The sequence below is a fragment of the Anser brachyrhynchus genome (assembly GCF_964034855.1).
Source record: "Anser brachyrhynchus genome assembly, chromosome: 2".
In the NCBI taxonomy this organism is placed as follows: Eukaryota; Metazoa; Chordata; class Aves; order Anseriformes; family Anatidae; genus Anser; species Anser brachyrhynchus.
The window spans coordinates 46874730-46901570 of record NC_137695.1 but is presented as its reverse complement, the minus strand read 5'-3'; the positions used below and the strand labels follow the sequence as shown (position 1 = coordinate 46901570).

The window sequence follows — 26841 nt, the reverse complement described above, 5'->3', positions numbered from 1 at the left end:
TTAACTGTGGGAAAATGTATCTGATAAATATCAAATTTGCTGTGTGTTTTTAACTCTTGCTCTGTTTCTCTTCCAGGATGCTATTGATCTCTTTCTCGGAAATTATTCAGTGGATGAAGTAGAACCTGCTAGTCCTCTACACGTTAAGAAAGATTGGAAGTTCTTAGCTGTGAGTATGGGGACTTTACTCATGTTTGGAGAAACGCATGAAACCTATTTAGTCCCTTGCATCAGTAAGACAAAGTGGAAATTGTCTATTTAGTAATGGAGTGTCCCTATAATATGGTTCTGTTTCTATGATACCTGCTTATAGGACTAAACCCAGACTGTTTCCTTGACAGAAAATGGAGTGTCCTTGAGGTATTGAAAAAACTGCTGCTTGCTTTTTTTAAATCTGCTTCATCCAGTGGAAAGGGAGAAATTCTACTAATCACCATCAGTGACTGTTTCCTTCTGCAGAAGAAGCTTGTGAAGATCTCTTCTCATATTTCATGCAGAAGCATAGACTGTAACATGAAGAAAACCTTTTTTTTCCTCACCTTTTATGTAGCAAAATGGGGCTTGGGGACATTAGGGGTTTAATTGGTAGCTAGTGTTTTTTTTAAAACTTTGCATCTTATCCAATAGATGTATTTCAATTCTGAACCTCAATATTGAACATACTTTACCAAATTTTGGAACTCTTCAAAATTTTATAGTACCTGACATCAGCAGTTGAAGCAATTTTATGGTAAAGCTAGTAAATAGCTTTGCAATACGTTCTAGCTTAAAGGAATTTAAGAAATATATGTGCTATTATATCATTTAATTATTCTTTTTTCTTTCCCTAGTTGCCTATTATCATGGTGGTTGCTTTCTCCATGTGCATTATTTGTTTGCTAATGGCTGGTAAGTTGCTACTGAGCTAAATTTCCCAAAATTAGCTTGTTTGTGTGGGGACTGTGTGTGGTTTTTTTCCCCCTTCAAATGGTTATTTAAAAAATACACAGTATAAATGTGCTTCTCAGTTATACTGGAAGGCGTTTGAGCAAGGCTCTGGAGACTGAGGGTCAGCACGATACCATTAATGTGGAAAAACCTGTAGTACTATAGAAAAAAACACTAAAACTTTTGTAGAAGTCACTTGGGGGCAATTAATTGACCCTGAATCCCTGAATTTAGTTCTACCTGAGTAGATGTATAGCTTTACTATAGCCTGGATGAATCTCCTGAAGAATCTCTTAACTTTTGGCACAAAGGCAATTCGGAAAAGCCAGATATAGTCATAAGCTCAGCCTGACAAATGTTCCCCTAGCTTACATTTGTGCTGGGAATTGAAGTCTTTGCTTTCTGCTTTTGTCTTGGATTTTCTAACGTTAGTGCCAGTGGGGTTCTTGACTCTGTGACCTATGTAGCGGTGTCAAAGCACTCTAAGAACTATACGGCAGAACAGTTCTAAGCTTCTAAGTTCTAAGCTACTAAGAACAGAACGCTAGTTTATGACCATCCAACTTTGTCAAGTCAACTGCTAGGTAAGGAAATACAGAATGGTGTAAGAGAAGACCCTAGTTCCTTTGAAGCACTTTTAACTTCATTTGATATCTGTGGGAGAGCTTGCAATATTTTGGTTTTGTATTTAGATACTCTCTGTGATAGCTGGAAATAATAAACTACGGTGTCTGACTCTTAACAGGTGATACATGGACTGAGACACTGGCCTATGTGCTTTTCTGGGGAAGTGCAAGCTTTGGAACTTTCGCTATCATCCTTTACAACGGCAAGGATTTTGTAGATGCACCCAAGTTGGTCCAGAAAGAGAAGATGGACTGAATTTGTGTGTGTGGAAAGCGGCTTGGTACTGAGGATTCCTCAAGCCACACCTGGAGTCTCTACTGACCTGCTTTCCACACCAAACTGTGGTCTAATGAACATTCTTCCTTGGCAGCCTTGTGGGGAGAGGAAATAGTGTCCTTTGGTGGTAGCTTTCAACTGAGATCTGACTCGGCAATCTTAGTTGCAATGGTTTTTGGAATATTGCATTTGTGGAGGGGGCTCCACTCAGTTTACTGAGATGATTCAAAGATTCCAGACACCAAAAAGCTGGCTTTAATGTTATAGGGTGTAAGCGGACTGCTTTAGCTCACAGTCCAAGTGTACAATTTCAGCTGAATTTTGTTCTCTGGCTTGACAGGAGGGGAGCTCTGATGCTGCTCATATGTCAAAATACCTAGGTGTTGAAGCACTAATAACAGAGCTTCTTTGAACAAATAAGGCTTCATAAGAACACAAAGTCTTGTTCCAAGACTCATAGCTGGATTATATTTGCTGTGATAAAGTCCATGTTAACAAGTCCTTTGTGCATATGTGTGTTGTTTCTTGTCCCCACCAAATTAAAGGATCCGTTGAATCCTAATGCTCTTCCAAAATGAGCTTTTTGTCCTGTGTTATCTGGGACTGATGCAATATTCTACTAATCATTGTTTGGGTGAAAGGACAGTGTAATTGGATGCTCCTGAAGTTGCAAATGTCTTGCACTGTTTCAGTACTACAGCCTCCAGATGATGATTCATTAGTTAGCACATTAAAGATTTTTTTCTAAATATGTAAATGAAATCAAAGAATGTAAAAATCCTTTGCGGTGTTTATTGAACCCTCCTTATGCTAAAGGTCCAAAGTATTCCATTACTTTAAGAGCAGTCACAATGTAAAAGGTGAACTTCATATTGTTTTGCTAGTCAGCTGCTTCTATACTTTATGTTGAAATAATTTACGAAAAAAGGAGTAAGAATCTGAGGAGAAAGTGTTAGCCTAACAGCGTGGTTGCACTTGGGAGCAGCAGCTTGCTTTTTGTGCATGATGATATAACATTTAAAAAAAAAGTAAAAAAAGCTACACTATAATTTGTGTTGGTTAACAATAAATGTGTGTCTTTAAATTTAGTGCTTCCAAGCTGTAAACAAAAAAGTAATCCTAATCAAGGACCAATTTTAAACTATTTTGTCACTTATTTTATATGGTTTGTTTGAAACCAGAGATGAAACTTGCTTAAGGCGCTGTGCATTGTTTAATATTTCCTGTAAGTACAGCTGTATATTCAGATTGCGATTATAAAATTTAAATGGGGGGAAGGGAGAAATATGTAGAATATTAGAACTAGCACAGTTGTCATTGAAGCTAGAACATAAGACACTGATAATCCAGTGTTTCACTGTGTTATGACTGAAAATATGTACAGATTTTTGCAATTGTTAATGTTCATTTTAATCTTGAATGTTTCTGGAGGCCTCTCTGGGTTTTGTGTAAACATAACCTGCTCATAAACACTAGTACTTGCGAAGTATCTGTTAGCTTTTAGATGCTGTAATGGAAGTACCAGTTGGCGGTTAACTGGAAAATCCTCTAACTTAACATTTCTGAACATGAACTCTGTAACAGACACAAAGTACAAAACATAATCTCACTATTTAATGGTTTTTATGGCTCACAGGCAGGTGCCATTTGGAACTTGGTTGTCTTGCAGGCTAGAACTGAACCTTCGCATCTGTGGTGTGGAAAAACTTGTTGTGGCAAAGACCAAACGTGATTAAATGAAGATCAAATGTGATTAAATGGATCGTAAGACACAGACTAATATACGTTTTTGAAGCTGGAAGGCATCTGTATTTCAGTGCTTTGCACAGTCTGTATTTCTAGAATCACAAACGGTGTACTCGTAAAGGACAATAAAATGCCCAACTTTTCTAGATGCTGTCTGGTGCCGTGTGTGCTTTGGGTCAGCCTTGCCTCCACCTTATTCCTTGGGGACTGTTTTTCGGTGGACGGCAGCCGGGGCTGCGTCTGGGCTCTTTGTGAGGCGCGCTTCGCTGTCCGAGGACCTGATTTCGTGCACCGCAGGCACCGCAGGGCGCAGTCGCGGGCCCGGGCCCGGCCCTTTCCGCCGCGCCGCTTCCGCCCCTTGGCGCTGTGGGCGGCGGCCGCTTGCTGGCGGCGCGGCCCTGTGGCAGGAGCCCCCCGCAGCCCGCCCCGCCGCTCTCCGCCGCCCGCCCGAACCCCCCCGGCCGCGGCGCCGGGCTCCCGCCGCCATGAAGCTCGTCAGGTGAGCGGATGGCGGCGGATGGCCGCCCGGCCGCCATGGCGCCCGCCGACCGCCGCCATGGCGCCCGCCATAACGGCCGCCAACCGCCATGGCGCCCGCCCTCCTCTGTGTGGGGCTTGGCGGGAGCGGCCGCGAGGGTCGCGCTGACGCCGCGTTATGCGGTAACGGTGGGGAATTAACGGCGTGTTCTTAATCGGCAGGTTCCTAATGAAGCTGAGCCACGAGACGGTGACCATCGAGCTGAAGAACGGGACGCAGGTGCACGGAACCATCACAGGTAGGGCGCGGGGGCGGCCCGCAGCAGCGCCCAGCCCGTTAGCTCGGTGCTGGGCATCGGCAGGAGCCGTGGCCGAGGCTGGGCTTGGTTGCTCTGAGCTCCCTCCGGAGGAGGCCTGCGCGGATGGATGCGGGGGGGCAGGGGTGAGGGGGGTTCGCTGCGGTAGGGCCCGGACGTCTGCCAGAAAGTGGGGGGGGTGGTGGTGAGCTGTGACCTGCCAGCTCCCCGCAGCCAGACACACAGACGCTTCAAAACTTCAGTCGGTCACAGATCCACACTGACACACGGGCGGGCGAGTTCACCCACGGTCAGACTTACGCTGCTAGTTTGTCTTGTGATGAGCTTTCCATCAATAAGGCACTGCTGGGAGGTAGTGAATTCAGTCATCCTGGGAGCCTTTCGGTCTGACCCAAGCGTTGTTTACAGGTAGGATCAGGGGTGAAGGAAGTTCACCCTGTTCCCAATCATTTTGTGGGTAAAGCTGGCATGAGGATGATATTCACTTAGAATTTTAAAAGCACGATTACGTTGGTAAGGTAGTTTTACTACTTTGATAAAACTGATGGCGGATACACAGCCTAAACTTTTATAAGATGCTTCAGTGCTTCTGACTTTGATTAGAGCAGTTGTGACAAGCGATAGTCGCATAAAAACATTACACCCAAGTCACCAGCAGAGGGATTTTTTCTTAAAATAGTAGTACATATAAGCAGCAAGTGTTAAATGTTGATGCAGCCTTAAAATGGTTAAACTTCACGTGTAACCAATATTAATCTAAAAGTGAGTTATTTCCTTCGAGCCTGTTTTTGCTCTGCTTGTGGTGAATTTGCATGGATATGCATCTTTGTATATACTTGCATTGGTTTCGTGAAACTGGTTTGAAGACATAGCATAGGGATTAAGGGCAAAAAGGAATCCTGGTGTCAAGAACATGGCATCCTGCTGTTGCCAAAGGTCTGTCACAAAATAAGTTTGTGAGAATTAGTATCTGGGGAAGTGCTTAGTGTCTGTGCTGATCCCTAAAATGAAGGAGCTCCTTTTTGTATCACTGAACTGAAAGCATTGGGGAGAGCCTTTGTAGGTGATGATTTCATTCTCATGTGTGTGGAAAAATGCATGGACTGCTTTGTTCGCTTGAGTAACATCAGAGACTGAGTGTTCTCAAAATAATATCACATTAGAATTACTTACAGACATTCGGGTACGTAGGGGGGGCTGTTGCATTTCATAAAGCAAACCGTTGTGGTTAAGTTAATGATCGTGCTTGATCTCCTTTCCTTCACCTACTTGAAGTTACTTTTGGAGGCTCTTCTATCCTGACTAGAAGAACAAAAAACAGTTCAAACTTGGCAAAGTTGTAATCCAGGGGATTGCTTAGGTGCTTTTTTGGCCCATAGCAATCTGCTGAGATTTGGCAAAATTAAAAATTGGCGTTATTTTGCAGCCAGATGCATCAGCGCTGATTAGCACCTGAATGCACCGCCCGGTATCCGAGTGCAGCGTGCTCCATTGAACCCGGCTAGGTAGGAGGCAAACAGCCTGCATGTCTCCTTCTGACCTCGCTGCTTCTGGGCTTGATCATTGAGCAAAGTCTCTCTCGTGCTCTGCTAAGGATCTGTAAGACCTCTGAATGCAATCCCTGTTTCTGAAGGGACAGTCTTCCCTTTACGTTGGTGCACAAACCCCGGTAACAACCCCCGGGTTCGCGCCATTTCCTCTTCCTCCTTCCGCCGCCAGAGCAGCCCTGCTGAAGGAGCGGGTTTGTGTAACGCTCACGCTGCCAGGAGGGGACAGGACGGGTGGAGTACAGGAGTCAGAACCGTGCAAAATGTACAACGACGGGGGAGAGGATAGGAAAATAAGAATAGCACAGCGGTTCTTCTGGTTCTGGCCTGCTGCTCGCTCACGTTATTTGCCGTGGTAAAACGTCTTACAGTTTGTTTTTCCGTATTTGTGAAACAAGACAGTGTTTTGACCATGAAGGGTTGGTTGTCGGTACAGAAGTTTGAACACACTGAAATCTTGCTCATATGGGTCACCGAATAAACAGTAATTAATGTTTGTAAACAAATAGAACATATCACACTAGAATTAGATGTCTTTTACCGGAAATTAAATGCTTTACAGTTGGGCTTTTTCTTAGGTGTATAGCAAGAAGAAACGATCGTTTTTTTTCACCTGCTCAATGGTTTGTTTTGCTTCCTTTTTGAAGGAGCAAAAAGACTAATGCTAGACTTCTGTAAAAAAAAAAAAAAAACAAACAGCAGTTTATTTGTTGCTCAAAGGAGTTTTAATTGTTCACAGAATTGCTGTGACTGGCTAAGACCTAGATGAAGACCTCTAGCAACACTGTTCAGTTAGTAGCAAGTGGTTCTTCCATCAACAATTTTTCATTGAGGTGTTGTGGGCAGCAGTTGATAAATTATTGAGCATGATTTAAGAGAGAAAAAAAGATGCAGTTTCTCGCAGTTAGAAGCTTGCTTAATTAGTGGCATAGATCCTGAAGTGTGTTTTAATGAACAGGATAAAACTTGAAGCATGTGCGTACTTCAGGTGGTCCCTTTTTGGGTGTTTTTATGTGCTTTCATCCGTAAAAATGAGAATTCTGTTGTTTCAGGAGTGGATGTCAGTATGAATACTCATCTCAAAGCAGTTAAAATGACGCTGAAGAACAGAGAACCGGTACAGCTGGAGACGCTGAGTATTCGAGGGAATAACATCCGCTACTTCATTCTGCCAGACAGTTTGCCGCTGGATACTTTGCTAGTGGATGTTGAGCCAAAAGTCAAGTCCAAGAAGAGAGAAGCAGGTTAGTCTGTGATTTCCCAGTCTCTCTTTGTTCTGCCTTTGAGATCTCTGAATCTGAAAACGATCAGAGTCTGCGTTGGGCAGCTCGTTCTTTCACACTTTGAGAGTTTGATACTGACCTTGCTCACTCTGCTTTGCCTACCTTATTGACCTCTGTAGAGTTTTCTTTCATGTGAAATTATTTATATGACTTCTCATGCTTCTGTTTTAAAAATGTAAATACTTTTAAGCTTGAGTAAGTCTTAACCTGTCACATTATCAGGGGTGACAGCAAAGAGATTTACAATTCCTCTTTTCTGACTGTCTTTTCTGTTTCCCCAGTTTGTATGGGGAACTTCCAATATAGCCTAATAAGAAAGTACAGAACAGCCTCACGAACAGGGCGGAACTGAAATCCCCCTTGGTAGTGGATAAAAATAATTTGCTGGAGAACTGAATTGGAGAGACTTCTGAACTGTGAGGGAGTCAAAGCAGTATTCTGACGAGCTGCTATCTGTTGGAAAAAAAGCCCTTTTCCTCAGAAGCCTAACAGTATAAGGAATACTTCAGTTCTATTTCACGCTTAAAAATTAATATCCAGTAAACTCCACAAAATTTGTATGTCTTCAGGCAGTAAACATTTGCCCAGTGGTTACTGCGTGCTTTTAAAAGAAGTTAAAATGAAAGTTAATTGTGCTCTAAGATAATGTCTTACCATTTCCCCTGTAATTCTTGTTTAAGTATTTGGATCTGCAGTCTTTGATCCATGGTATGTTCTAAAAATAGGTCATAATTAATCTGTTTACCTTACTGAAATGGTACAAGGCAGCCTCGGGTGTGTGTGTCACAAAGCGCCAGTGTTGTGGCTGCTGGCTTTATTAGAGGATAAGGACAAGGCTCCTGAAACGGTTTTGCTCCTCTCATGTCCATTAAAAATAATCTGACCACGAGGAGAAAGTGCAGCGCAGTTGGATTACCTTTTTTCTGAACCTCACAATGTGACGCGAACCAGAACATCGCTGTGCCTTTCTAACCCTGAGGAAAGAGAAGGAGCTGTGACAGGGCTGCGTACCTGCGTTCAGCACTCCCTGCGCCCTCGCTGTGCTGAAGCGGTCTCAGACCACGCTGTGCTGCGGCGCGCTTTGCCGTAGTCTGGAAATGCCCTTGGGCTGCAGAGCCTCACACCGCATGGTCTCTCCTTGGCAGACTAAAGCGGTGATGGAAGGCTGGATGCTGCGGAGAGATCTGGGGGGGTGTCTGTGCAGTGGGTTTGAGCGTGATGATGCTTCGGAGTATTTTGGAGTCAGGAAAAAGGGGTACAGTGACGTTACCATGTGGACCAGATGACCTCCAGCAGTTCCTTCAGCCTGAATTATTCAGTAATTCTGTCATCCCCTTACCGTACAATGAAATAGCAGGATTTAGAAGTAGGAGGAAGTAATCAGCCTGAGAATCACATCTGAAATTGGCACAGGTACCCCTGAGAGCAGTAGGAGCTGTTTGGTGGTGGGATCCTTTAAAAATGCGGCCACTACACATAACGCCTGAGAGAGAGAGAGCTTGGAAATCTGTGTGTTAAGCTGTGTATTTCCCTTTTGCAGCTTACTTAATAAAGCACAGTGTGAGCTGAGGCAGAAGAAAATCTTTTCCAGGGAGATGAATAGTAACCAAAACGCTCACTGCAGGAAAACCTTGCACATTCTGTTTTTTGATTCCTGAAAAACTTATCAGAGAAGAGGAGCCACAGTTCTGTGTCAGAGCACTGTACGTGTGCTATAGAATTTAGGGATATGCATATATAATTTATAGCACGTTTCATCCCCTCGTTATCTGTAGAGCAGTCAGAGACAGATGGGAGTCTATGGAAATTGCACACTGCAAAACCTAGCACAAAATAGGAACGTACTGTCTAAAACATTCAAGTGTTAACAGATTTAATATCTGACCTGCTGCTTCCTTACGATGAGACATTAGGCTGTTTATGCTCGCTACAGAATGTTTTAATCTAAGTTAAAGTATTGCCAGGTCTCACTTGATTTATCCTTTCTGTTTTATTTGCTAAGTCGCTGGAAGAGGCCGTGGCCGAGGACGTGGGAGAGGCCGGGGCCGCGGAAGAGGAAGAGGGGGCCCGAGACGATAACTTCTCACCACACAACTGTTACCAAATTCTGGGCAATTTTGGATTTTTTTTTTTGTACAGGTCTTGTTTATGGTATCCATTTTTAATAAACTGAAAAGTGAAAAAGTTGTCTTTGCTGTGTTAGTTAAGTCTGGGGAGGGAGGCGCGTACTTCTAGAGGCTGTTGCACATTAAGCATGCCCTGTTGGTGTTGGTTATGATTTTCAAGATTTTATCCACCCTTGAAGGCTGTAAAATTACCTCTTGCTCTTTGCCCCGTGGAGAAATGCTTGTGTTGGTGTACTTTGGAAATGTTTGAAACGAATCCCTCTTTTACAAGGCTCTTGCCATCTTCTAATGGTTATGTAATTAAGACACTATATTAAGAACCTGTTTCCTGTGAGTGTTTCTCTTACGTTGTTTTTCAGTGACCTCTTTAAAAGTTCATAGATAAAATTTTTACTGTTTTCTGCAACATGAAGCTTAAATTTTAAACATGGTACTTTATAAAACATTCACATAGGCAAATGAAACAGTTCTATGGAGCTGCTGCATTGTTGCTTCTCACAATTAAAATTAAAGTATATTGGATATGAACTTTGTCAAAGCTAATTACATGGCATACTTCTGCTTGGGTGGGGCTTGTAAAGGAGCTTTATCACAGGCTTTTTTAGTGTACCTATAGTGCATCCCTAGCAAATTCCAAGTACAGCACAGGGCAGAATTGCATACTGGAAGTGGACGTTTACTTCTGGAGATGAGAACTTCTGCAGCTTATTTATAAACTGCTTTGCTGGACAGAAATATAAAAGAAGCTGTGTTGGCCGTAGTTACACCATCGTACCGATTTCTCCCTTGCAGGAAAGGGATTGTTACATTCACGTTACAAAACTTCAGCACTTTCACCTGTTGATGAAACACACGCACGCGTAAGGGTTGGCTTTGTGGACCAGTAAGGATATTTGCCAGTACTTTTATCCAGGAACATGCTTAGCTGGTTGCTCATGTTTCCAGACAGGCAGTGCTAGAGCAGAGAGGAAAGGAATTGCCTAAGGTACGTAATGGGTCGATCTGCTGGTTAATTCCTGCTAGCTAGCATGTTGTGGGCTGCTGTTCTGCTTTTTCCCCTCTTTCAGAGGCCATGTTAAAGCTTCATCCTGTTAGAGAAGAGCTTGTTTTCTGAACCGTTGTGGGACCTCCCGGGAGCACTTTTCAGTAAATATAGCACCCAAGATCCTCAAATCTCTAAGTAGCTGCTACAGATAATGCTTGCTGCTCTCTTCCAGAAGCGCCCCGGCGCTGGCGATGCGGGTGAGGTCTTCCCAAATCCAGCCGTTGGCGTTCATGCGACGGTTGAGACTCTTTCCCTCTTCAGCCTCTTCCGTACAAAAGTGACGAGTGCCCCCAGGGGTATGCACATGGTGGAGGATGCCACCAGCAGCCCTATCACCGCCAGGGCGTAGCCGGGGTAGTCTTTTGTCACCAGCTGCCCCTGCAAGGGAGAGAAGCAGCGTTGGGTCTGGGTCTGTGCCTTGCGGTGCCCCGAAGTCAGCCCGCCCTCGAACAAAGCTGCGCCGTGGGGAAGCACCGCGTGCTGCCTGGGCTGCAGCAGCTCACCGGTGTCCTTGGCGCTTTCCTTTGCCCAACTTTACCAGCTTAGAATTGGTAACAGGAACAGAGCTGCTGTAGCTGTTACGCAAGGGAAAAATAGTGGGGGAAAAATTTCTGCAAGCTTTGGTAAAGAGCAGAGTTTGGCTCAATTTGTTTTTCCTAATGAGGAAAGCTCCTCAGCTCGGTGCTGACCTCTGTCAGGGCTTTTCATCCTGCTCCTGGAGCCCATGAGCTCATGCTGACACCTGATCAACAGGCCTGGCCCTCCGCAGGCTCCCAAATTAGTGGTGACGTGAGAACAAGGTACTTAATTTGTTTCTACACACTAGGAACATTTCCACAGAAAGGTTGGAGCCACCAATTACTTACCCAATAGTAATTCCTTTGTGATAAATACAGTTAAGCATTCTTACAAATGTGTTTTGGCCATGAAGAAAAACAGATGTGGTAACTTTCAGCAGGGGACTACTTTCTTAAAGATACTTATTTATTCCAGCAGCAGCTCAGTTTTGTTAAAATACCACTAATTTTGACCAAAATACTACAGTTTGAAGGCATTTTTTCTGGTTAATGTCTTGTTTTTAAAAAGGTATTTTGATCTTCAGTCAACACAAATACAATTTTACTGTTTGAAGGGGGTCAATTTATAGGACTTTAAAAGAGGGAAATTAGTCTGTTTTATAGGACCATGGCATTGCTACCACTAGGTCAAGTTTTTCCCTGTTCTACCTTGCTGGGAAACAAAGGCATAGGCATCGATTCCAGCTGCTTTCAGGGGACACTTCAGGAAGGAAGGCTGTATCCTTGAAGGAATTAAAATAAATAAATAAATAAACAACTGTTTTACCTGTGTGCCATCCCATGCTTGGTATTGAAGTGTTCCCGTGAGGATATAGTCGGTGAGGTAAAATATAAATAGGCTTATAATTAGCAAAGGACTAGCAAAAGCCCACATAACTTTCCAATACCAGTTGAGCTTGCGTCCAATCATCGTGTGAAGATCTTTCTCAAATCTGTGTTTTAAAGAAAAAAGAAAAAAAAGGCGTATTCTTGAGAGCATACATTCAATCAGCACCTTGATCTGGGTTACTTTAGAAACACCTCCAGAATTATACATGCAAGCAGAGGAAGGGGAGAGCATGCTTGACCAGGAGAGCAATGGGCAAAGAGGTAATAGCAATGCAGGTGGCCATTTGTGCACTTTTTGCTTTTTGATCTGGCACCGTATTAAAGCTCTTTCCTCTACGTACCACCAGATACCCTGAGTGCAAACACCTTTCTCTCCTGTTTAAAACCGTTCCTGATGCAGAAACACTTTCAGCTGCAAGTGTTGACAGCCCAGCCCCTGCATAACTCTGAACCCAAGACCCTGGAAAAAGGGGTCGGCAGGGCAGGGTGACCCCATTGCCTTGCTGACAGCAGAGCTTAGGAGAAAAACAACCCCGGGTGGCGCTTTTAGTCTTGGCCTGTGGTTGCCATCCCTCGTGCAGTGAGGCGAGGAAAGAAGGCGGTGTCGGGATTTTACCTTCTCAGCCCGTAGATGTAACACACAGCAATGGTTTCTACCAGCACAATGAGCAGCAGCGAGAGGGTGGCTGCGTAGTCATTGAAGATGTCAAACCAGTAATTGCCAGCCTCCATGGTGAATATCAGGCCAATGATGCAGTTAATGAAACACACGACACCTGTAGGGATAGAACAGGGCCTGCCTGCACACCTGGAAATAAAACTGCGAGGGGAAAAAAATGCAATGCTTAGGGGAGTGCCTGCTGCTGCCAGGGGTTTGAGGAAGGCTGAATTACTTTCCCATTGTTTGGTTCCACACTATGGCCTATTTCAGCACCTAGCCACTTGGCATCCTTTGCGCCTCATAAAGATCTCAAAGTGCCACAGAGTAAGGGTTGCAAAACCCAGAGGAGAAAGATAATTTTTTGCCCTTTGGCAAAGAACTGCCCCCTGTTTGTGTGTTAGAGAATACACTGGTGTATCCTTGAACTACTGATCACCTCTGCTTCCTGAGACCTGCATAATCGCAGCACATTGTCACAACGGCGTCAAGAAAACTGGGTCATAGCCACAGCCTTGTGAAGTGCACGTGCAGCAGCCTGCTGGGCTCTGTGGTGCCAGCTATTACAGCTGCAGGGCATGGGATTTGTGTGCGTTACTGGACTGTCCATGCCCTTTTCTCTGGCTGATTAGAGCAAGGATTTTAAATGCTTGCCCCCTCACTCTCTTGTCTGCATGGAGGACCCTTTGAAATCTGGACAGTAATAAGGGTGGTAAAACAGCTTTTAAGGTGGGACAACTGATTTTGATGCTTGAATGGGAGCATGTGCCACTTTTGGCCACAGAACAAGCTGGTTCCCAGTTGGGACACCAGTGATGTGCATGCAAAACTCAGAGCCACTTACTACAGGTGTCCTGACTTTTCTCCTGGCCTTTTGAATTCCACTGTTCTGCAGGCACCGGTCTGAATTCCCAGCCAAGCGGTGTGTGTTGGAAAGCCCACAGGTGCACAGCCACAACCGTCTTGGTACTTTGAGGTCTCTCAGTGGAAATTGCTAGGTATTGCCCAAGTGCAGGCAGGCCCTTCTGGCAGTATACACTCCCTGCCCCCCTCAAGAACAGAGGGACCCTCAAAGGCTGTGGGACGCCAAAGCTTTTGCACACACGCTCTCTCCCTATGAGACCTCTGCTGCTGTGGGGTGGGCACTTACCGGAGATGACCTCCTTGGGGAAGCGGGTGGCGATGACCTTGCTGTCGGTCAGGGGTGTCAGGATGGCGGCGGTGTTTCCCAGCATGCTGCCGATGCCCAGCATCAAAAGCATGACAAAGTAGAGCACGGAGTACAGCTGAGACACCTCCATGTTTTTGATTGCTTCAGAGTAGACGATAAACGCTAACCCTGTTCCCTGGACAGCCTGATGGGGAGAACGAGAGACTGAATGAGTTGGGGTCAGCTCTATCACCTGTGTGCTTATAGGAAGGCAGCATTTCAATGGGGGGCATTAAAATTCCTGCCAATTTCAGTCCCTTTTCAGGACCCAGGGGTGCAGGACGTGCCACGTTAAGGGGGACCAGAGCCCAGACACCAGCGCAAAGCAGCCCCTTACCGTGTCTAACTCAGCTTCCAAGCTGCAGTTTTTAAGCTGCGGCAGTAATTGGGCGTATTCCTGCGGGTGGGTGGCCATGAGGTAGTCTTTCATCTCGTTGAGGTTGTCTGCTGTTAAGGAGCCTTCCTCCAGGTCAAAAGCATTCAGCAGCAGCAGGATCACCCTGGGGCGGACGATGGGGATTTAGTTTCTGTTGGCTGGTTGGAGCCACCAGGGCCAAGTGATGGAAAGGGAAGAATGATGGCAGCGCTGAAAGCAGTGGCTGGGCAAGCATTGCCCAGGGAAAGCCCAGCCTCACACAGGGGTTCAGACCACCCCGGAGGACAAGGCATAGCACTTATGCTGCTTTTACTCCCTGTCCCCATTGCCATCGGCCAGGGCACCCAGGATTCTGGGCACGGGCCAGCGCTGGCTGGTGTCCCTTCCCCTTTGCCCTCTGGTCCCACTTCCACACGCACCCCCAGCTTAACAAGCCTTTTGGCAACGCCTGGGGACTAGCAGCTTGGCTTCCTCGCAGATCAGCAGATAGATACAAAGCTATAAAAACACGAGTAAAAGTGTAACTGCTGCAGGCCCTGTGCCAGGGACTGCTGCCTGGGGGCATGACCCTGCAGGGTGCTGAGTGCCTCCAGAACATCCCCACCGGGGATGCAGAGCCCCTGGTGCAGGGATTGGCCTTAAAGGGGGAGTCAGAGCATTGCTGCATTTTGCTAACCACCACCTCCATCGTCCTGAAACCCACAGAGCCGGGCACACAGGAAAGCACTGCTGTGACCCCGCCCAGGAAAACCCGTTCTCTTCAGCCAGCCTGTGCCCTGAGCCAGCACCCAGGTGTCAAAAGGCAATCCAGCTCTGACCTTTCATCTCATCCTTCATCACTTTAAATAGCACTATTACCTTTATTAGAGCAGTATCAAGTCTGGCCTCTGGCCAGCACTGCATGCTGTTATTTATTTACCTCCCCTTCTGTTATTTCCCCAAGAACAGCTTGCAGTAGCAAACAAGGAAAATACAGAGCTCTTACTTGTTTATACAGCTTTCGTAGTTAAACGTCGCCTTGAAGCCATAGATGGAGAATGTCACGATGCTGGCGAATATGGACGTGGCGCTGTTGATGAGGGAGACAATGATGGCATGGCGCTCACAGTTGTTGCTCGGCTCATTGTAGCTGGCAAAGGCGATGAGGCTGCCAAAGCCCAGGCCCAGCGAGAAGAAGATCTGCGTGGCGGCACTGATCCATGTTTTGGGGTTCGACAGCTGCTCCAGCTGCAAAACCAGACAGGGAGGACAGGGCTGTGAAGCTGCACTCAGTGCCCAGCACTGCCCCTCCTAGCCTGCAGGAAAAAGGACAGGGAAAGCGATGGCAATGAGGTCCCCTACACCCAGGAATGAAGGGAGATGGGTTGGGTCCCTTTGCACACCCATTTTAGCTCACGGACATTTTTTTTGGCAGGGTTAGCACTCAGTTTGGAAGTAACATACTGCAAGATATGTTACAGGGCATGTCCTTCACTGCAGGTGAACACAAGAAGCCCATGGTAATGTGGCAGAAGAACTTCCAGCAGCTTACAGCTGGGGGTTTTCAGATGTCTGACCCAAGCTACTGCCACAAAAATTTAATACGAAGAGAAGTATCATTGCCACCTCTTGAAAACCTATACATTGTCACTAATTATGTTTTGTTAAAAATTCAGTGCAGTTTTTCCATACCTTTGGTGTAAACATGTAAATAAGCCCATTGACAGCACCGTGAAGTGTTAACCCCCTGATGAGGTATATGATGAGAACGCAGTACGGCAAGGAGGCCGTGACATAGACGACCTGCAAGAAGGAGGGGAGACACACTGGTCTAAAGAACACACAGGACTGCCCGTAACAGATTAGCTCTTTCTCACTTAATGTACATAAAACATTATCATTAGTGTATTTGTTATCTTGCACTAACCTTTAAACAAATATTTTCAGATAAATCTAACTTAAGAATTAGGTCTTAGGGAAACAGGTATTTATTATTAATGAAGACCCATGCTACTGTCCTGAGGGTCTTCTCATTGACTGGAAAAAAAAAATTAAATATTTGCAGCTTTTACAAACTCAGTTCTGCTGCATTTAGTGGAATAACATTGGTTTGCACCTCTTTGACAAGTCAAAGGTCAACATCTTCTCTAAGAGGAAGGACAGCAGACTTCATAAAAGGTCAAATCAAAGTGGAATAACAGTATCTTAATTCAGAGGTGAAAAAATACTTTAGCTTCATATAACTCAGATTTCTTTTTAAGTAAAAGAAATCTTTCAGTTGTCTTCCAAGAGCTTTTGGTCATCCCCGGAATCTAAATCTAAATCTTAAATCACCACCTTAGAAAGAGCCAAGTGCAAAAATGGGAGAAGCCAATCAACCTGTCTTTGTGTACATCCCAATGAATCAGCTAAAAACAAGTGTAAAAATTAATTCACAATACACATTTCCTTGGAAAACAAACTCCTGGGAAGAGACCAGTACAGCGGGATGAGCTCAACATGTGCAGCACCAACCCCTTCTGATGTTGGAGTCCTAATGGGGAAGGAGCCCAACAACACTGCATTTGGGTGCAGGGCAACTCCTCCCAGAAGCTACATGTCTGTACCTCCAGGTGTCTGTCTTTCTTTGTAATAGGTCTTAAAGTACATTGGCTTTGAGTTCCTCAGCAAGACAGCCCTGTGCTCGCCACACAAACCTTTCTTCTGTTCTGTTGCTGCAGATGCACTGGGTCTGCCCTTGCTCTCTCTGAGGAACCCCTGCCTTTGCTATGCACTTTCAGTGCACTTTTTGGCTATTTTATTTTTTCTTTGCCCACAAACCCAGCTGCAGCAAGTTTAAAAGGTGACTTAGTTTGCAGTCTCTTGGGTTTCTGTGTTTGTCTAATGCGATTTGTGGATTACAGCCCTCAGCTCTGTTCTTAGTGAAGGCTCAGCCAGGACATTTCTTTGCCCCACTCCTCATAACTTCTGTTGCGGATAAAAAGAAATCAAAACTACCCAGTAGTCCTTTTTTTTCCTCTTGCAAAGCCCATGGAATAGGTCTCTCCTGACAAGATCAGCATCACCAGGATCTGCAATTACTTCTCACCTTGCCGGTGGACTCAGTGCCGCGGAGGATGCAGAGGTAGACCACCAGCCAGGCCAGCGTCAGGCACAGTGCCTGCTCCCACTGCACGGCCCCGCTGACCTCTAGCGAGGGGGAGATGTTCAGGGTCTGCCGGTACCAGAAGTACTGGGTGGACGACGTCTTCTCACACTCCTCCTCGTACCCCGTGCGGTTGCTGTTCAGGGGGCAGGTGGCCCATGGCAGTGGGTCCTGTGAGGGAGGGAGGATGGTGGGGGAAATGGAGGTGAGGGAGACTCTCCCTCTGGGGCTGGCTTGTCCCCATGTTGCACCACCTCGCCCTGTGCTGACTGTCTCCCTTGGTAATGACTCCTGGGGACAACTCACTCTCCAAGGACTGCCCCTCTCCTCTGGGGACGACCCTCTCCCTAAGGGACAACCCCCTCCCTGTGAACAACCCTCTCTGCCCATCTCCACTGGAGCCAACCATATCTCCTAGGTTCAACCCTCTCCCCAAGGACTGACACCCTGTCCTGGAGCCAACCCTATCCCTTCAGGATGATCATCTCCCTTAGAGTTTATCCTCCTCCCAAGGAGTGACTTTCTCCAACCCCCTCCCTTGGAACCAACCCTGTCCCTTGGGGATGACCCTCTCCCTGAGGACTGAACTATGACCCTCTCCCCTGCCTTTGGACAGATCCACCCCACCCCAGGCAGCAGCCCACAGTGGCTGCTGAGCCACATGCAAGCAATGCATAGCAGGGCTGACCTCGACCCATGTTTTGTGATGAGGAGAAGATGCTCCAAAGCCCCTGGTCACACAGCTGTCTCACATTTTTTCCCCAGAAAAGACCCAGGAGGGTTTCTGGAGCTTGTGCCCCCCCTCAGGTTGATGATGGCTCTGGACGATGTCTAGCACCAACGCAAACCCCCTGAGTCCCTCCATGGGACCGAGGCACTCTGCTGGGCGCCCACACACCTGGAAGGAGTGGAAGAGGTACCAGAAGGCCCAGGCGTTGATCACATTGTAGTACATGGAAAGGAAGAAGGAGACGACCACGCTGGCAACGCCTGTGGGTGAGAGGGAGTGTGTGGTCAGCGGCAAAGCCCAGAAACCAGCCCTGGCATGATGGTATCCTCCCTCCTCCTGACAGGGTTGGCCTGAACTGAGCTTTACCCTCTAGTTACCCTGGCGGGTGAACATTCAATTTATTTTTACAACAAAATGTGCATGCAAGCACGTTAATTTGGGCCATCGGGGTGATTTAATGACTTAATAAAGCCGCAAGGACTGGGTGCTGGTAAACCTGAGGCCATGGCGGAGCATCCAAGGCCCCGTACTGCCCCGTAATACTGGTGGGGTCAGCACCCAGTACAGGCGGCCTGGAGCTGGGTTTGGCCCTGCCCTTCAGGCCGCCATTTTGGCAGCCTACCTCAAGCCAGTGGGGCTCAGGCCGCCATGCACAAGCAGGGTCTGGCCCCAGTGCCTGGCAAGGGAGAGGGAAAATGCCTGTCTGGCACTATGTGCCTGGGAGGCCGCTTTGCGCAGCACGGTGGAACCCCACCTCCCGCCTGCTTCCTTCTCTGAAAGAGAAAGCTCTCCACTCAAAATCATCCGTGCCCCCCATGTACTGAAATAAATAAATAAATAAATAAGATATAAACAGAGAACGTACCAACCCCGCAGAGGTAGGGGCTTATTATTTTCCAGGCACCAATGCTCCCCTGGCGCATGCGCTGCCCCACTGCCAGCTCCAGGTAGAGCAGCGGCATCCCCTCCACGATCAGCATGATGAAATACGGAATCAAAAAGCCTCCTGCAAGGGAAAGCAGACAGTGTCCGGCAAACCAGCAGCCTGCAAACACCATATTGCCCAATGAATGGCCAAATTGCCCTTGGTGGTGGTTGCTGGCTGAAGGGCTCCCATACCGGCACAGCCCTGAGGGATATTTCAGGGGACTTCAAGCGGTGTCCTGTCTTGGACTGGGAATTTTCCATGGGCATTTGGCATGGCTGGGACTTCTGTTGTTAAATTGCATGTCACCAGCAGCTGGAGCAATGTGCAGGTTGGAATTGTTAACGGGTAACGAAGCACCAGCCCGGCCTCTTGAAAGGTAATGAGAGAAAGAGGGCAAGGGAGAGATGGACTTCATGTGCAGTGTTCTGCGGTGGATAGAAAAGCAACAGGAACATCCATGCGGAATGGAGAGTTTTAAGTAACTTATTGAAGCCTGGCAGCAGGTGAGGGAGAGAGGATGAAGAGGCAGGATGCACCTCAGCTTGAATTTCTGCTGAGAAGAAAAAAATCCTCCCCTATGACTTCGAAAAAGGGCTGCTGACTGAGTCAAAAACCGGATTTTTTCACGAAGCCTTTCCTGGTTCCCTTTTTACAATGAGCCAAAAATATTTACGTAAATATCTCTTATTTAGGATTTAATCTGTGGCATTAACATTCTTCGCAATGGGCTTGGCGCAGTGGCACAGAGGAATGGGCTCTGGCGGTGGCCGAGGCAAAGAACTGGAAATAAACACGGCGCAATAATCCGGTTTATTCTGGGAATTAATTTCCTACCTCCCAGCTCTGTCTTTATTAACAAGCCCTTTGTTAGCCTGTTAGATAACTTCCCAAACTGCAAGGGAGGTGACCGAGGGGGTTTTGCGACATCCTGGTGTAGGATCGGCATTAGCCTTTGGAGGTCGTAAAGCCTGCAGATATCTTGTCTGCTAGTATCATGGGTGATAAGGGCTCTATTGCTCTGCTGGGCAATACAGGGGCTGGCTCCTGCTTCCCTGCAAGGAAGATGCCAAACAAGCAGTAGTTGGCATCCCCCCAGTGCCTGGCATGTCCAGCTCTTAAGTTCTTGGAACAATGTTTTGTCTGCATGGGTTTTGCAGACCCCTGGAAAGCCTCTCAATAATTTCTAAGAGGGCAGTGACAAATAATTAGGAAAAGCAAAGCCTGCTGTCAGGAATTTTAGACTCACAATAAGGAGAGCTGCCAATCCACTGGGAAATGTAACTGGGGGGGACAAAACTATGGGAGAAACTACACTTATAAAAACAAGTTTTTCAGAAAATATTTGTTTTTAGTTATTCTTTTTCTTTGGTTAATCAAATGTTCCAGCTTTGGTTACATTTCAGAGAATTTTCACCATTATTACGCTATTGATTCTGATAAGAGTTTGAGTTTTGCTGTCCTTCAGGATGTCTGCCAAGAGAGGCTGTTGGTGCACTCATCACATGCAGTTTAATTACTCTCTGCTTAGAAAAGTATACCCAGAATCGCAGCCCTTCCATCACTTCTGCTCTCTGAAATGTCTAAGAAAGCTTCAGACACAGCAGCAGGTAGCTTCTACTGTAGTTTTGCCCATGGCATTATCTGTTTTTGTTTGTTTGTTTTTTTCTGACCCAATCCTGCAGGGCAGCTCTGATATGGTCCCAGCACTGAGCTGGCTTTTCAACAACCAGCACAAACCAAATCCTACCACCTGCACATTTAAAAGCAAGCTACAAGCCAATGCTCACTGCACCAAACAAGCAAAAAGCACTCAAACATGTTGGTGTATTTATTTCCTGAAAGGAAGAAAAGTCAGAAACAGACCAGAAGTAAATAAGGCAGACATTAATCATGTCACTTAATGCACAAGTGAGATGGGTCCGATGCTATGACAATGGATGCAGCACGAGAGAAGTTGTATAAAACTGGGATGTCTTATAAAGACAGCAAAAGACTATAAAGTTTATACAGAGAGGATTCTTCAGAAAATGGTAGTTAACCAGTGGTAGTTATACACTAGAAGAGTGTTGTTTTTCAACTAACCTAATTAACTGACTTTTGATTTCTAAGAAAGAACATCTGTGGCTGCCATATGTCATAGACATCACCTTTCTCCAGTTTTAACCTAGGAGAGGGACAGACTTTCAAAGGTATTTTATTATTATTATATTTTTTAGCCCTAACCAATTTATTCCCTGCTTTCAAAACTTCGTGTGAGGTTTTAGCTGCAGAACTCCTGCTGACTAGGGAGTTTTAGCCAGTTTCGAGATAGACTTGCAGCCAAGTTATCACCTCCTAAAGCAAGGCTTTGTATAAAAGACAACACATTAATGACAGCATCTTGAAATGCTACAGTGGATCCATAAATCAAATCAGTGAAAGCAGCTCCCCCTTCCCACTACATTCAAGTACCCATCTGTGAACTTGCAAAGAACTGAACCAGCTTCTGATGCCTACACATGGCTCAATGGGGCAAGAAAGTAATAAATTAATATCATATGGACCTATATCTCCCACTCTGCTTCCATCCCTTTTACAAGACACGGGCCTTCCCACTGCTTCATTGTACTTCTAGGAAACGAGTGCTGCTGTCTAGGGGCAAATGCCAGGTAAATGTCTTATGCAAAACAAAACACAGATTTATAGGCAGAGTCAGCCGTATTTTATGTCTCTTGCCTGCACAGTACAAAGAACTTTCCTCCCGAAACACACAGACAAAACAACCTGACCTCCTGCTCTGCCCTGGATCCTGGTGGGGTCAACACAGACAACACACGCTTGGAGTTTCAGCTTGCCGTGCTTCTCCTACAAGTAGAAAGCAAGAAATGTAAACCACCCTTACCTCCCCCGTACATCTGGCATAAATACGGAAACCTCCACACATTTCCCAGCCCCACGGCGTAAGAAATGCAGGCGAAAACAAACTGCACGGGGTTGTCCCATAGCGGCCGGGATTTCTCCATCTCCTGCTGGCGGGCAGAGCCTTCAGCAGCGCCGTCCTGCCGTCGCTCCTGCAGGTGCTCTGCCAGCCCTGCGGCCTCCACGCCAACCCGGCTCGGAGGGGAGGGAAAGGTGGAGGCACGCTTGCCAATTCCTATCAAGCTTTTTAATTACTAATCTTATTAACAGGCACATACTGAAGGAGGAATGCTGGTAAATAGATTATAGACACACACAGCACTATAAAATTGGTACTTTGGGTGAATAGCTGCTTGGGGTTTGACTGGTGTTTCTGGGAAGGATGTGAGTCCAGGGATTTTTATCGGCTCACGTGCCGACTTGTCACTGAAAGGAAATAACAGTGGGGCTGTAGCTTGGTTTGTGATACTGAAAAATTGTTCCCCACATGGCTGCCTCCTCTGGGAGCAGCGTTCATGTGAGTGGGAAACCAGCCTGGATTTGATAATAAGGGAAGATGTTTCTGCACCTTTGGGACTGGTTTTAGTGGTTGTTGGAGCTGGCTTTTATTGGAAGTGTCTGTTGTCCTAAACAGGTCCTTCCTTGGGCATCCATCACTCCCACCCTGGTGCTCACCCCAGCCAGCCCAGCATGCTCCCCAACTCCAGAAGTGCCCCTGAAACAGTCCCTGTCACCTATGTAAGTCCCCAGCCCGCTGCAGCTTTGAGATCACCACTTCAGCCACAGCCCGCACTCTCTTCACTTCCTTCATGCTCAAACCCCACCGCTGCAGACAAACTTTTCTGGGGGGTTGCTGTTTTAGAATGCTTTCTAGCATACAAAGGCCACTGGGAAAAAGCCCGTGGCCCACTGAGGAGGCAGAAAGACTGAGGAGGCCCCTGGGTTGTCTGCAGGCATGCTGAGGTGCCAGGTCTGGACGTGAACCCTTTGTGCTTGGGCTCCTGCCAAGGTACACTTTGAGCTCAAGCACTGCAGACAGATCTGCCAGCAAAGGAGGCTACCAGCAGTGTCTCCTGCAATAAAAAGGGGCTGAACAAGTCCAAGGACTCAGCTTCCTTCCCCTGTCTAAATGTGCCTTCTTTTTTTTTTTTTTTCTTTTTTTTTTTTTTCCCCTCAGGCCAGCACTGGGCACCTTTCAGGTCCCTTTTACAAATAAAATCCACTTGCCTGTGTCAGCATCTCTCCCCCAGCACCAGCCGCTTGCTCCCTGCAGCAGTGTGCATGTCGCTCCTGCACCCCATCGGGCACTGGCAGCACGGAGACGAGTGCCCAGCTGCGGACATGGGGGAGAACTCCAACCGCAGGACATCTGGACACAAGCCCAAACTGCAGGATATGTCAAGCAGCGTTGCTGAAACCAGCAGAACAAATCCAGGTGAAGCTTCCCCAAGAGGTTCTCCGTGAATGCTCCCAGCCCACCAGGCTCGGTGTAGATGGTTGCCTGCCTCTGTGACTTGCTGACCAGCCACAGGTGGTAGCCAAGTCACGAAGTGAGACAGAGGGAGCCCCTTTTTTGGATGTCACAAAAGGTGACTGCAAGAGGTTTACACATCTCACATAAATGAAACCAGTATGGTCACTGGATAATGTCAGGGTTTGTCAGACGTACAGTTTTTGAGGGAGCTCGTGCTTCTGCAGCGCTCTTACTGTTCCTGTCTTGCCCACAGAATTGCAGTGTGCCAGCTAGCCCTGGAAATACATCACATGGATAACACTGAAGTCTGCTGGAAGGAAAAATCTGAGACAATTTTAGGGCCAAAAGCTACTAAACTGAAGGATGCACTGAGAAGCTCCAGGTATGGTTAACTATCCCACATCAAGAAAACTGTTGCAAATTATTAAAAAATTAAATGTCCCTCGCTGCCTGTGGTATTTATTACAAACGATGCTTATAAATAACTGACAGCCTTCAATAACACACAGGAAGGAGAGCCTTAAAAATAGCACATCACTAGCACTTGGGATGCTTCTGTGTGAATAGATTACAGCTACTGATGAGCATAATCAAGTTAAACATTTCCTTGGCTCTGTACCTCCTTCCCATTACATTTCAAACTAGTTTACTAATGGATGTGGGAGGCCGTGCAGGCACAGAGGTGTGCCATCCTCAGCTCAGGTCAGGCCAGATCAGGAAGTTCAGATGCAATGAAATGAATCATTGCCTCTCTCACAAATGCCAGTCTCACAAACAGCTCGGGTTCTTGCTCTAGGATTTTCCGCACATACATCAGAAAATCGAGATGCTATTTCTGATGCCAGTCAAGATTTTATCTTCTGTAGGTTTCCTTCCTTTAGGTTGGGTGAGGACTTTTGCTTTATCTGGAGGAACAGAGATAAGTCTTTAACAGATAAGCAAGAAATGTTGATCATTTCATTGGTCATGTTAAAGGATGATTAGTAAGAACTTTTTTTGCCCTGTATATCACAAATTCAAGAGTGTGTGGTCTGGGGGAACGGGTGAAAAACGGTAGGGGTTCATCCCCAGAGCAGGCCAGGGATGGCATGAGAGCTGCCGCCTGTAAACCTAATCAGGTGCTAAACAAAGCAGAGAATCCCATTTCTCACTGAAGCAAAACTGGAATTACTTAGTTGAAGGAACCAATTGAAAATCCTTGGCTTTTGTCTCTTGACGTCAGTACAGTAAGAAGCCAAGCACCCCTCCCAGCTATTTCAAATGCAGACAGAAAGGGAGTCTGGGTCCTAGCACCAGGTTGGGGCCCATGATTCACGGGTAGAGAGAAGCCTTATTTTATTTTAGTACTGAAAGAGATGGAAATAAGGGAAGGGGGAGTAATAAACAGCAGTGGAAGAAGCCTGGTATCTCATAGATAATTCCACCCGGGAGCCCGTATGGTATTAAGCTCCAACCAACATTTAGGACTATGTCCCCTAGATTTAAAAAAAAAAAGCCCACCACAAGAGGGTTTACCTTTGTCAGCCAGATGTGGGAGTGGGAACGAAGTGTCAGCAGGGGCCGTACCTGGTGTTCAGTACCTGCCAGTCCTGGAGGTGCTGCCTTCCCCGTGGAAACGTGCTGGCTGCTAGCATGTTAGATAATGAGCAAAGGGAAGCGTTGGAGGAGTCTCAGCAAATGGTATCTGTCGCTGATGGCGATGCTGTCAAAGAAAGCAGCTATACAGACAAGATGGCAGCTCCCATGTATGGTAGCACATGCTGTTGTTTCTTCACTTGGTGAGAGAAGAAGAATCCAGGTGGATTTCCAGATCTTTGACAGCTCATAGGCCATGACACCACTGGTTGATTGCTCCAGGTGTAGCTGGAGAGTACGGTTATTTCCCTAAGCAGTTATTAGGATTGCCGGATTGCAATTATTCGTCCTGCTTATCACTACTTCTTGCTGCTTGCTTCCAAACTGGAGATGATGCCCTTGAGGTCAGTACTCTGAACTCTTACACCCACCCCATTAATCACCCTGAAACTGTTTTGCACTACCTCAGTCTCCAGAGGTCAATAATATAAAGCGTCTTTATGGAGGCCTTATACCCAAGAAAATATGCCTGAGAAGTATCCTTCTTTTCTCTTTCCTGGCTTTTCTCTAGCATCACTGATATCATCTCTAGACTCTGTTTATTTTTAGGGTATTCCCTCCAAGAAGGTGCAGTTCTGCTTCAGAGAGTTGCACCTACTTCACCCAAACCTCTGACCCATCCTCTGAAAAATTAAATTGCCCTAAATATTTCTTACCAGCTCACATGCAAACCTATCCTGAAATGACATTAAATCATTTTTAGTGTATTTTAAAAGGCTTGCACTCCTTGAACAGCTTCAATTTTTTTGAGCTCGATCCATTCAGCCACCTTACACCCCAAGATGATTCATGTTCATTTCCTGGGGCAGAAAGAACCATTTGCCTGGTTTGACAGCATTTGCTACCATGCAGAAAACAAGAGCTGTCCTTTAGAATGCCAGAAGGTGGAAATCAAATCAAGGAATCTCAAGAACTTTTTGGCTGGATTAAAAAAAAATAAAAAATAAAAAATAAAAATAAAAGTAAAAATAAAAAAAAGATGACTGTGCTTTTCCCAAAATCAAGTATGTGGGAAACATCCAAATTGCAGCTGTCCTGACATCAGAGTAAAAAATGAAAGAGGAGCAGTTGTTGCGGATTATGGTTTATGTATTAGCATTCATTTTATGACATTGAAAGAATGGCTATTATCCACAAGAGAAAAACATTAAGGAGTACTTTATGAACAGCTAAAGAAGGTTGGGTAATATGCTGTCTCATAAGGAAGGCAGCATGCAGCACTGCTGGCTCCATCTATTAATGACCAACTGCTGCGCTCAGGTCATGGCTGCAGCACAGGTTTGTTGGTTGGCTGTCACGGTCAATACCAGCAAAGCTGAGCTGCCTACATTACATTCCTGTAGGAAATGATCTTCAGTTTGCAAGCAAAGCACGGAAAACGAAACAAAACAAACAAGCAAAAGCAATCAATGAGAGAGAGTTCATTCCTGCAGATCAGCTGCTTATGGAGAAAATTTCTTCTTAAATATTCCCTTCAGGCATAACGTGGCAACTAACAGCTGGAGTGGAAAAAATGGATGATGCCTATTTGAGCAGTATAATAAACTTCCAAGAATAAAAGCTAGTAAAAGCAATATTAGAATTTACAGTATGGGGAAATAAGTGAAGTTTTAGAAATGTCAGACATGATCAGGAGAGGTTCAGATGTCATCTCCATCTTCAAAATACCAAGCCAATCTCAACAAAAAGAGAATCGCTGTTGGACAATGCTCCAGGTCTACTTTGACAGGCAGACGTTTATCTAGAGCTCCAAACAAGACCTTTCCCTTAACCATTAGCTATACAAATGACAGCAATCACGCTAATCTCATACTCACTAAACCGGCAATCAGCAAGATAGGTAATCAAAATCAGTGTTTCGATTCTGCACTGCACAGCTCCCTATGAGATTTGCCTTACTCCTTTGGAGACAACAAGGTCTGTAACTGCGCTAGCCTATGGCCTACTCATTTATTGAGACTGAAATGGAGAGCATACGTGCTTGCTGAAATGGTTTCTAACCAATTACTGCAGGCATATCAGAGATTTAAT

The 26841-nt window shown here is 46.0% G+C and overlaps 3 protein-coding genes across 3 annotated transcripts in view; 2 read left to right on the top strand and 1 right to left on the bottom strand.

The window, feature by feature from the left end:
* SACM1L (SAC1 like phosphatidylinositide phosphatase) overlaps nt 1–3724 on the top strand; it is a 29958-nt gene extending 26234 nt beyond the window's left edge. Inside the window, exons 18-20 of the mRNA XM_080577913.1 lie at nt 77–169; nt 831–888; nt 1673–3724. Coding sequence (XP_080434039.1) covers nt 77–169; nt 831–888; nt 1673–1809 — 288 coding nt within the window. The 3' untranslated portion in view covers nt 1810–3724. The remainder of the gene's footprint in view (nt 1–76; nt 170–830; nt 889–1672) is intronic.
* Nucleotides 3725–3917: 193 nt separating this feature from the next.
* Nucleotides 3918–9384, top strand: SNRPD1 (small nuclear ribonucleoprotein D1 polypeptide). Its single transcript, XM_080577915.1, has 4 exons — nt 3918–4075; nt 4276–4352; nt 6970–7161; nt 9203–9384. Exons 1-4 carry the CDS (start codon nt 4062–4064, stop codon nt 9277–9279), a joined length of 360 nt encoding a protein of 119 aa, XP_080434041.1. The 5' UTR covers nt 3918–4061; the 3' UTR covers nt 9280–9384.
* A 308-nt stretch (nt 9385–9692) lies between these two features.
* SLC6A20 (solute carrier family 6 member 20) lies at nt 9693–21947 on the bottom strand. The gene is made up of 11 exons (XM_080577914.1): nt 21685–21947; nt 18741–18881; nt 18044–18135; nt 17089–17316; nt 15693–15803; nt 15007–15248; nt 13983–14145; nt 13586–13790; nt 12394–12553; nt 11716–11881; nt 9693–10749 (listed from the first exon to the last, which is right to left on the bottom strand). Exons 1-11 carry the CDS (start codon nt 21803–21805, stop codon nt 10600–10602), a joined length of 1779 nt encoding a protein of 592 aa, XP_080434040.1. The 5' UTR covers nt 21806–21947; the 3' UTR covers nt 9693–10599.
* Between the last annotated feature and the right edge of the window lie 4894 nt (nt 21948–26841).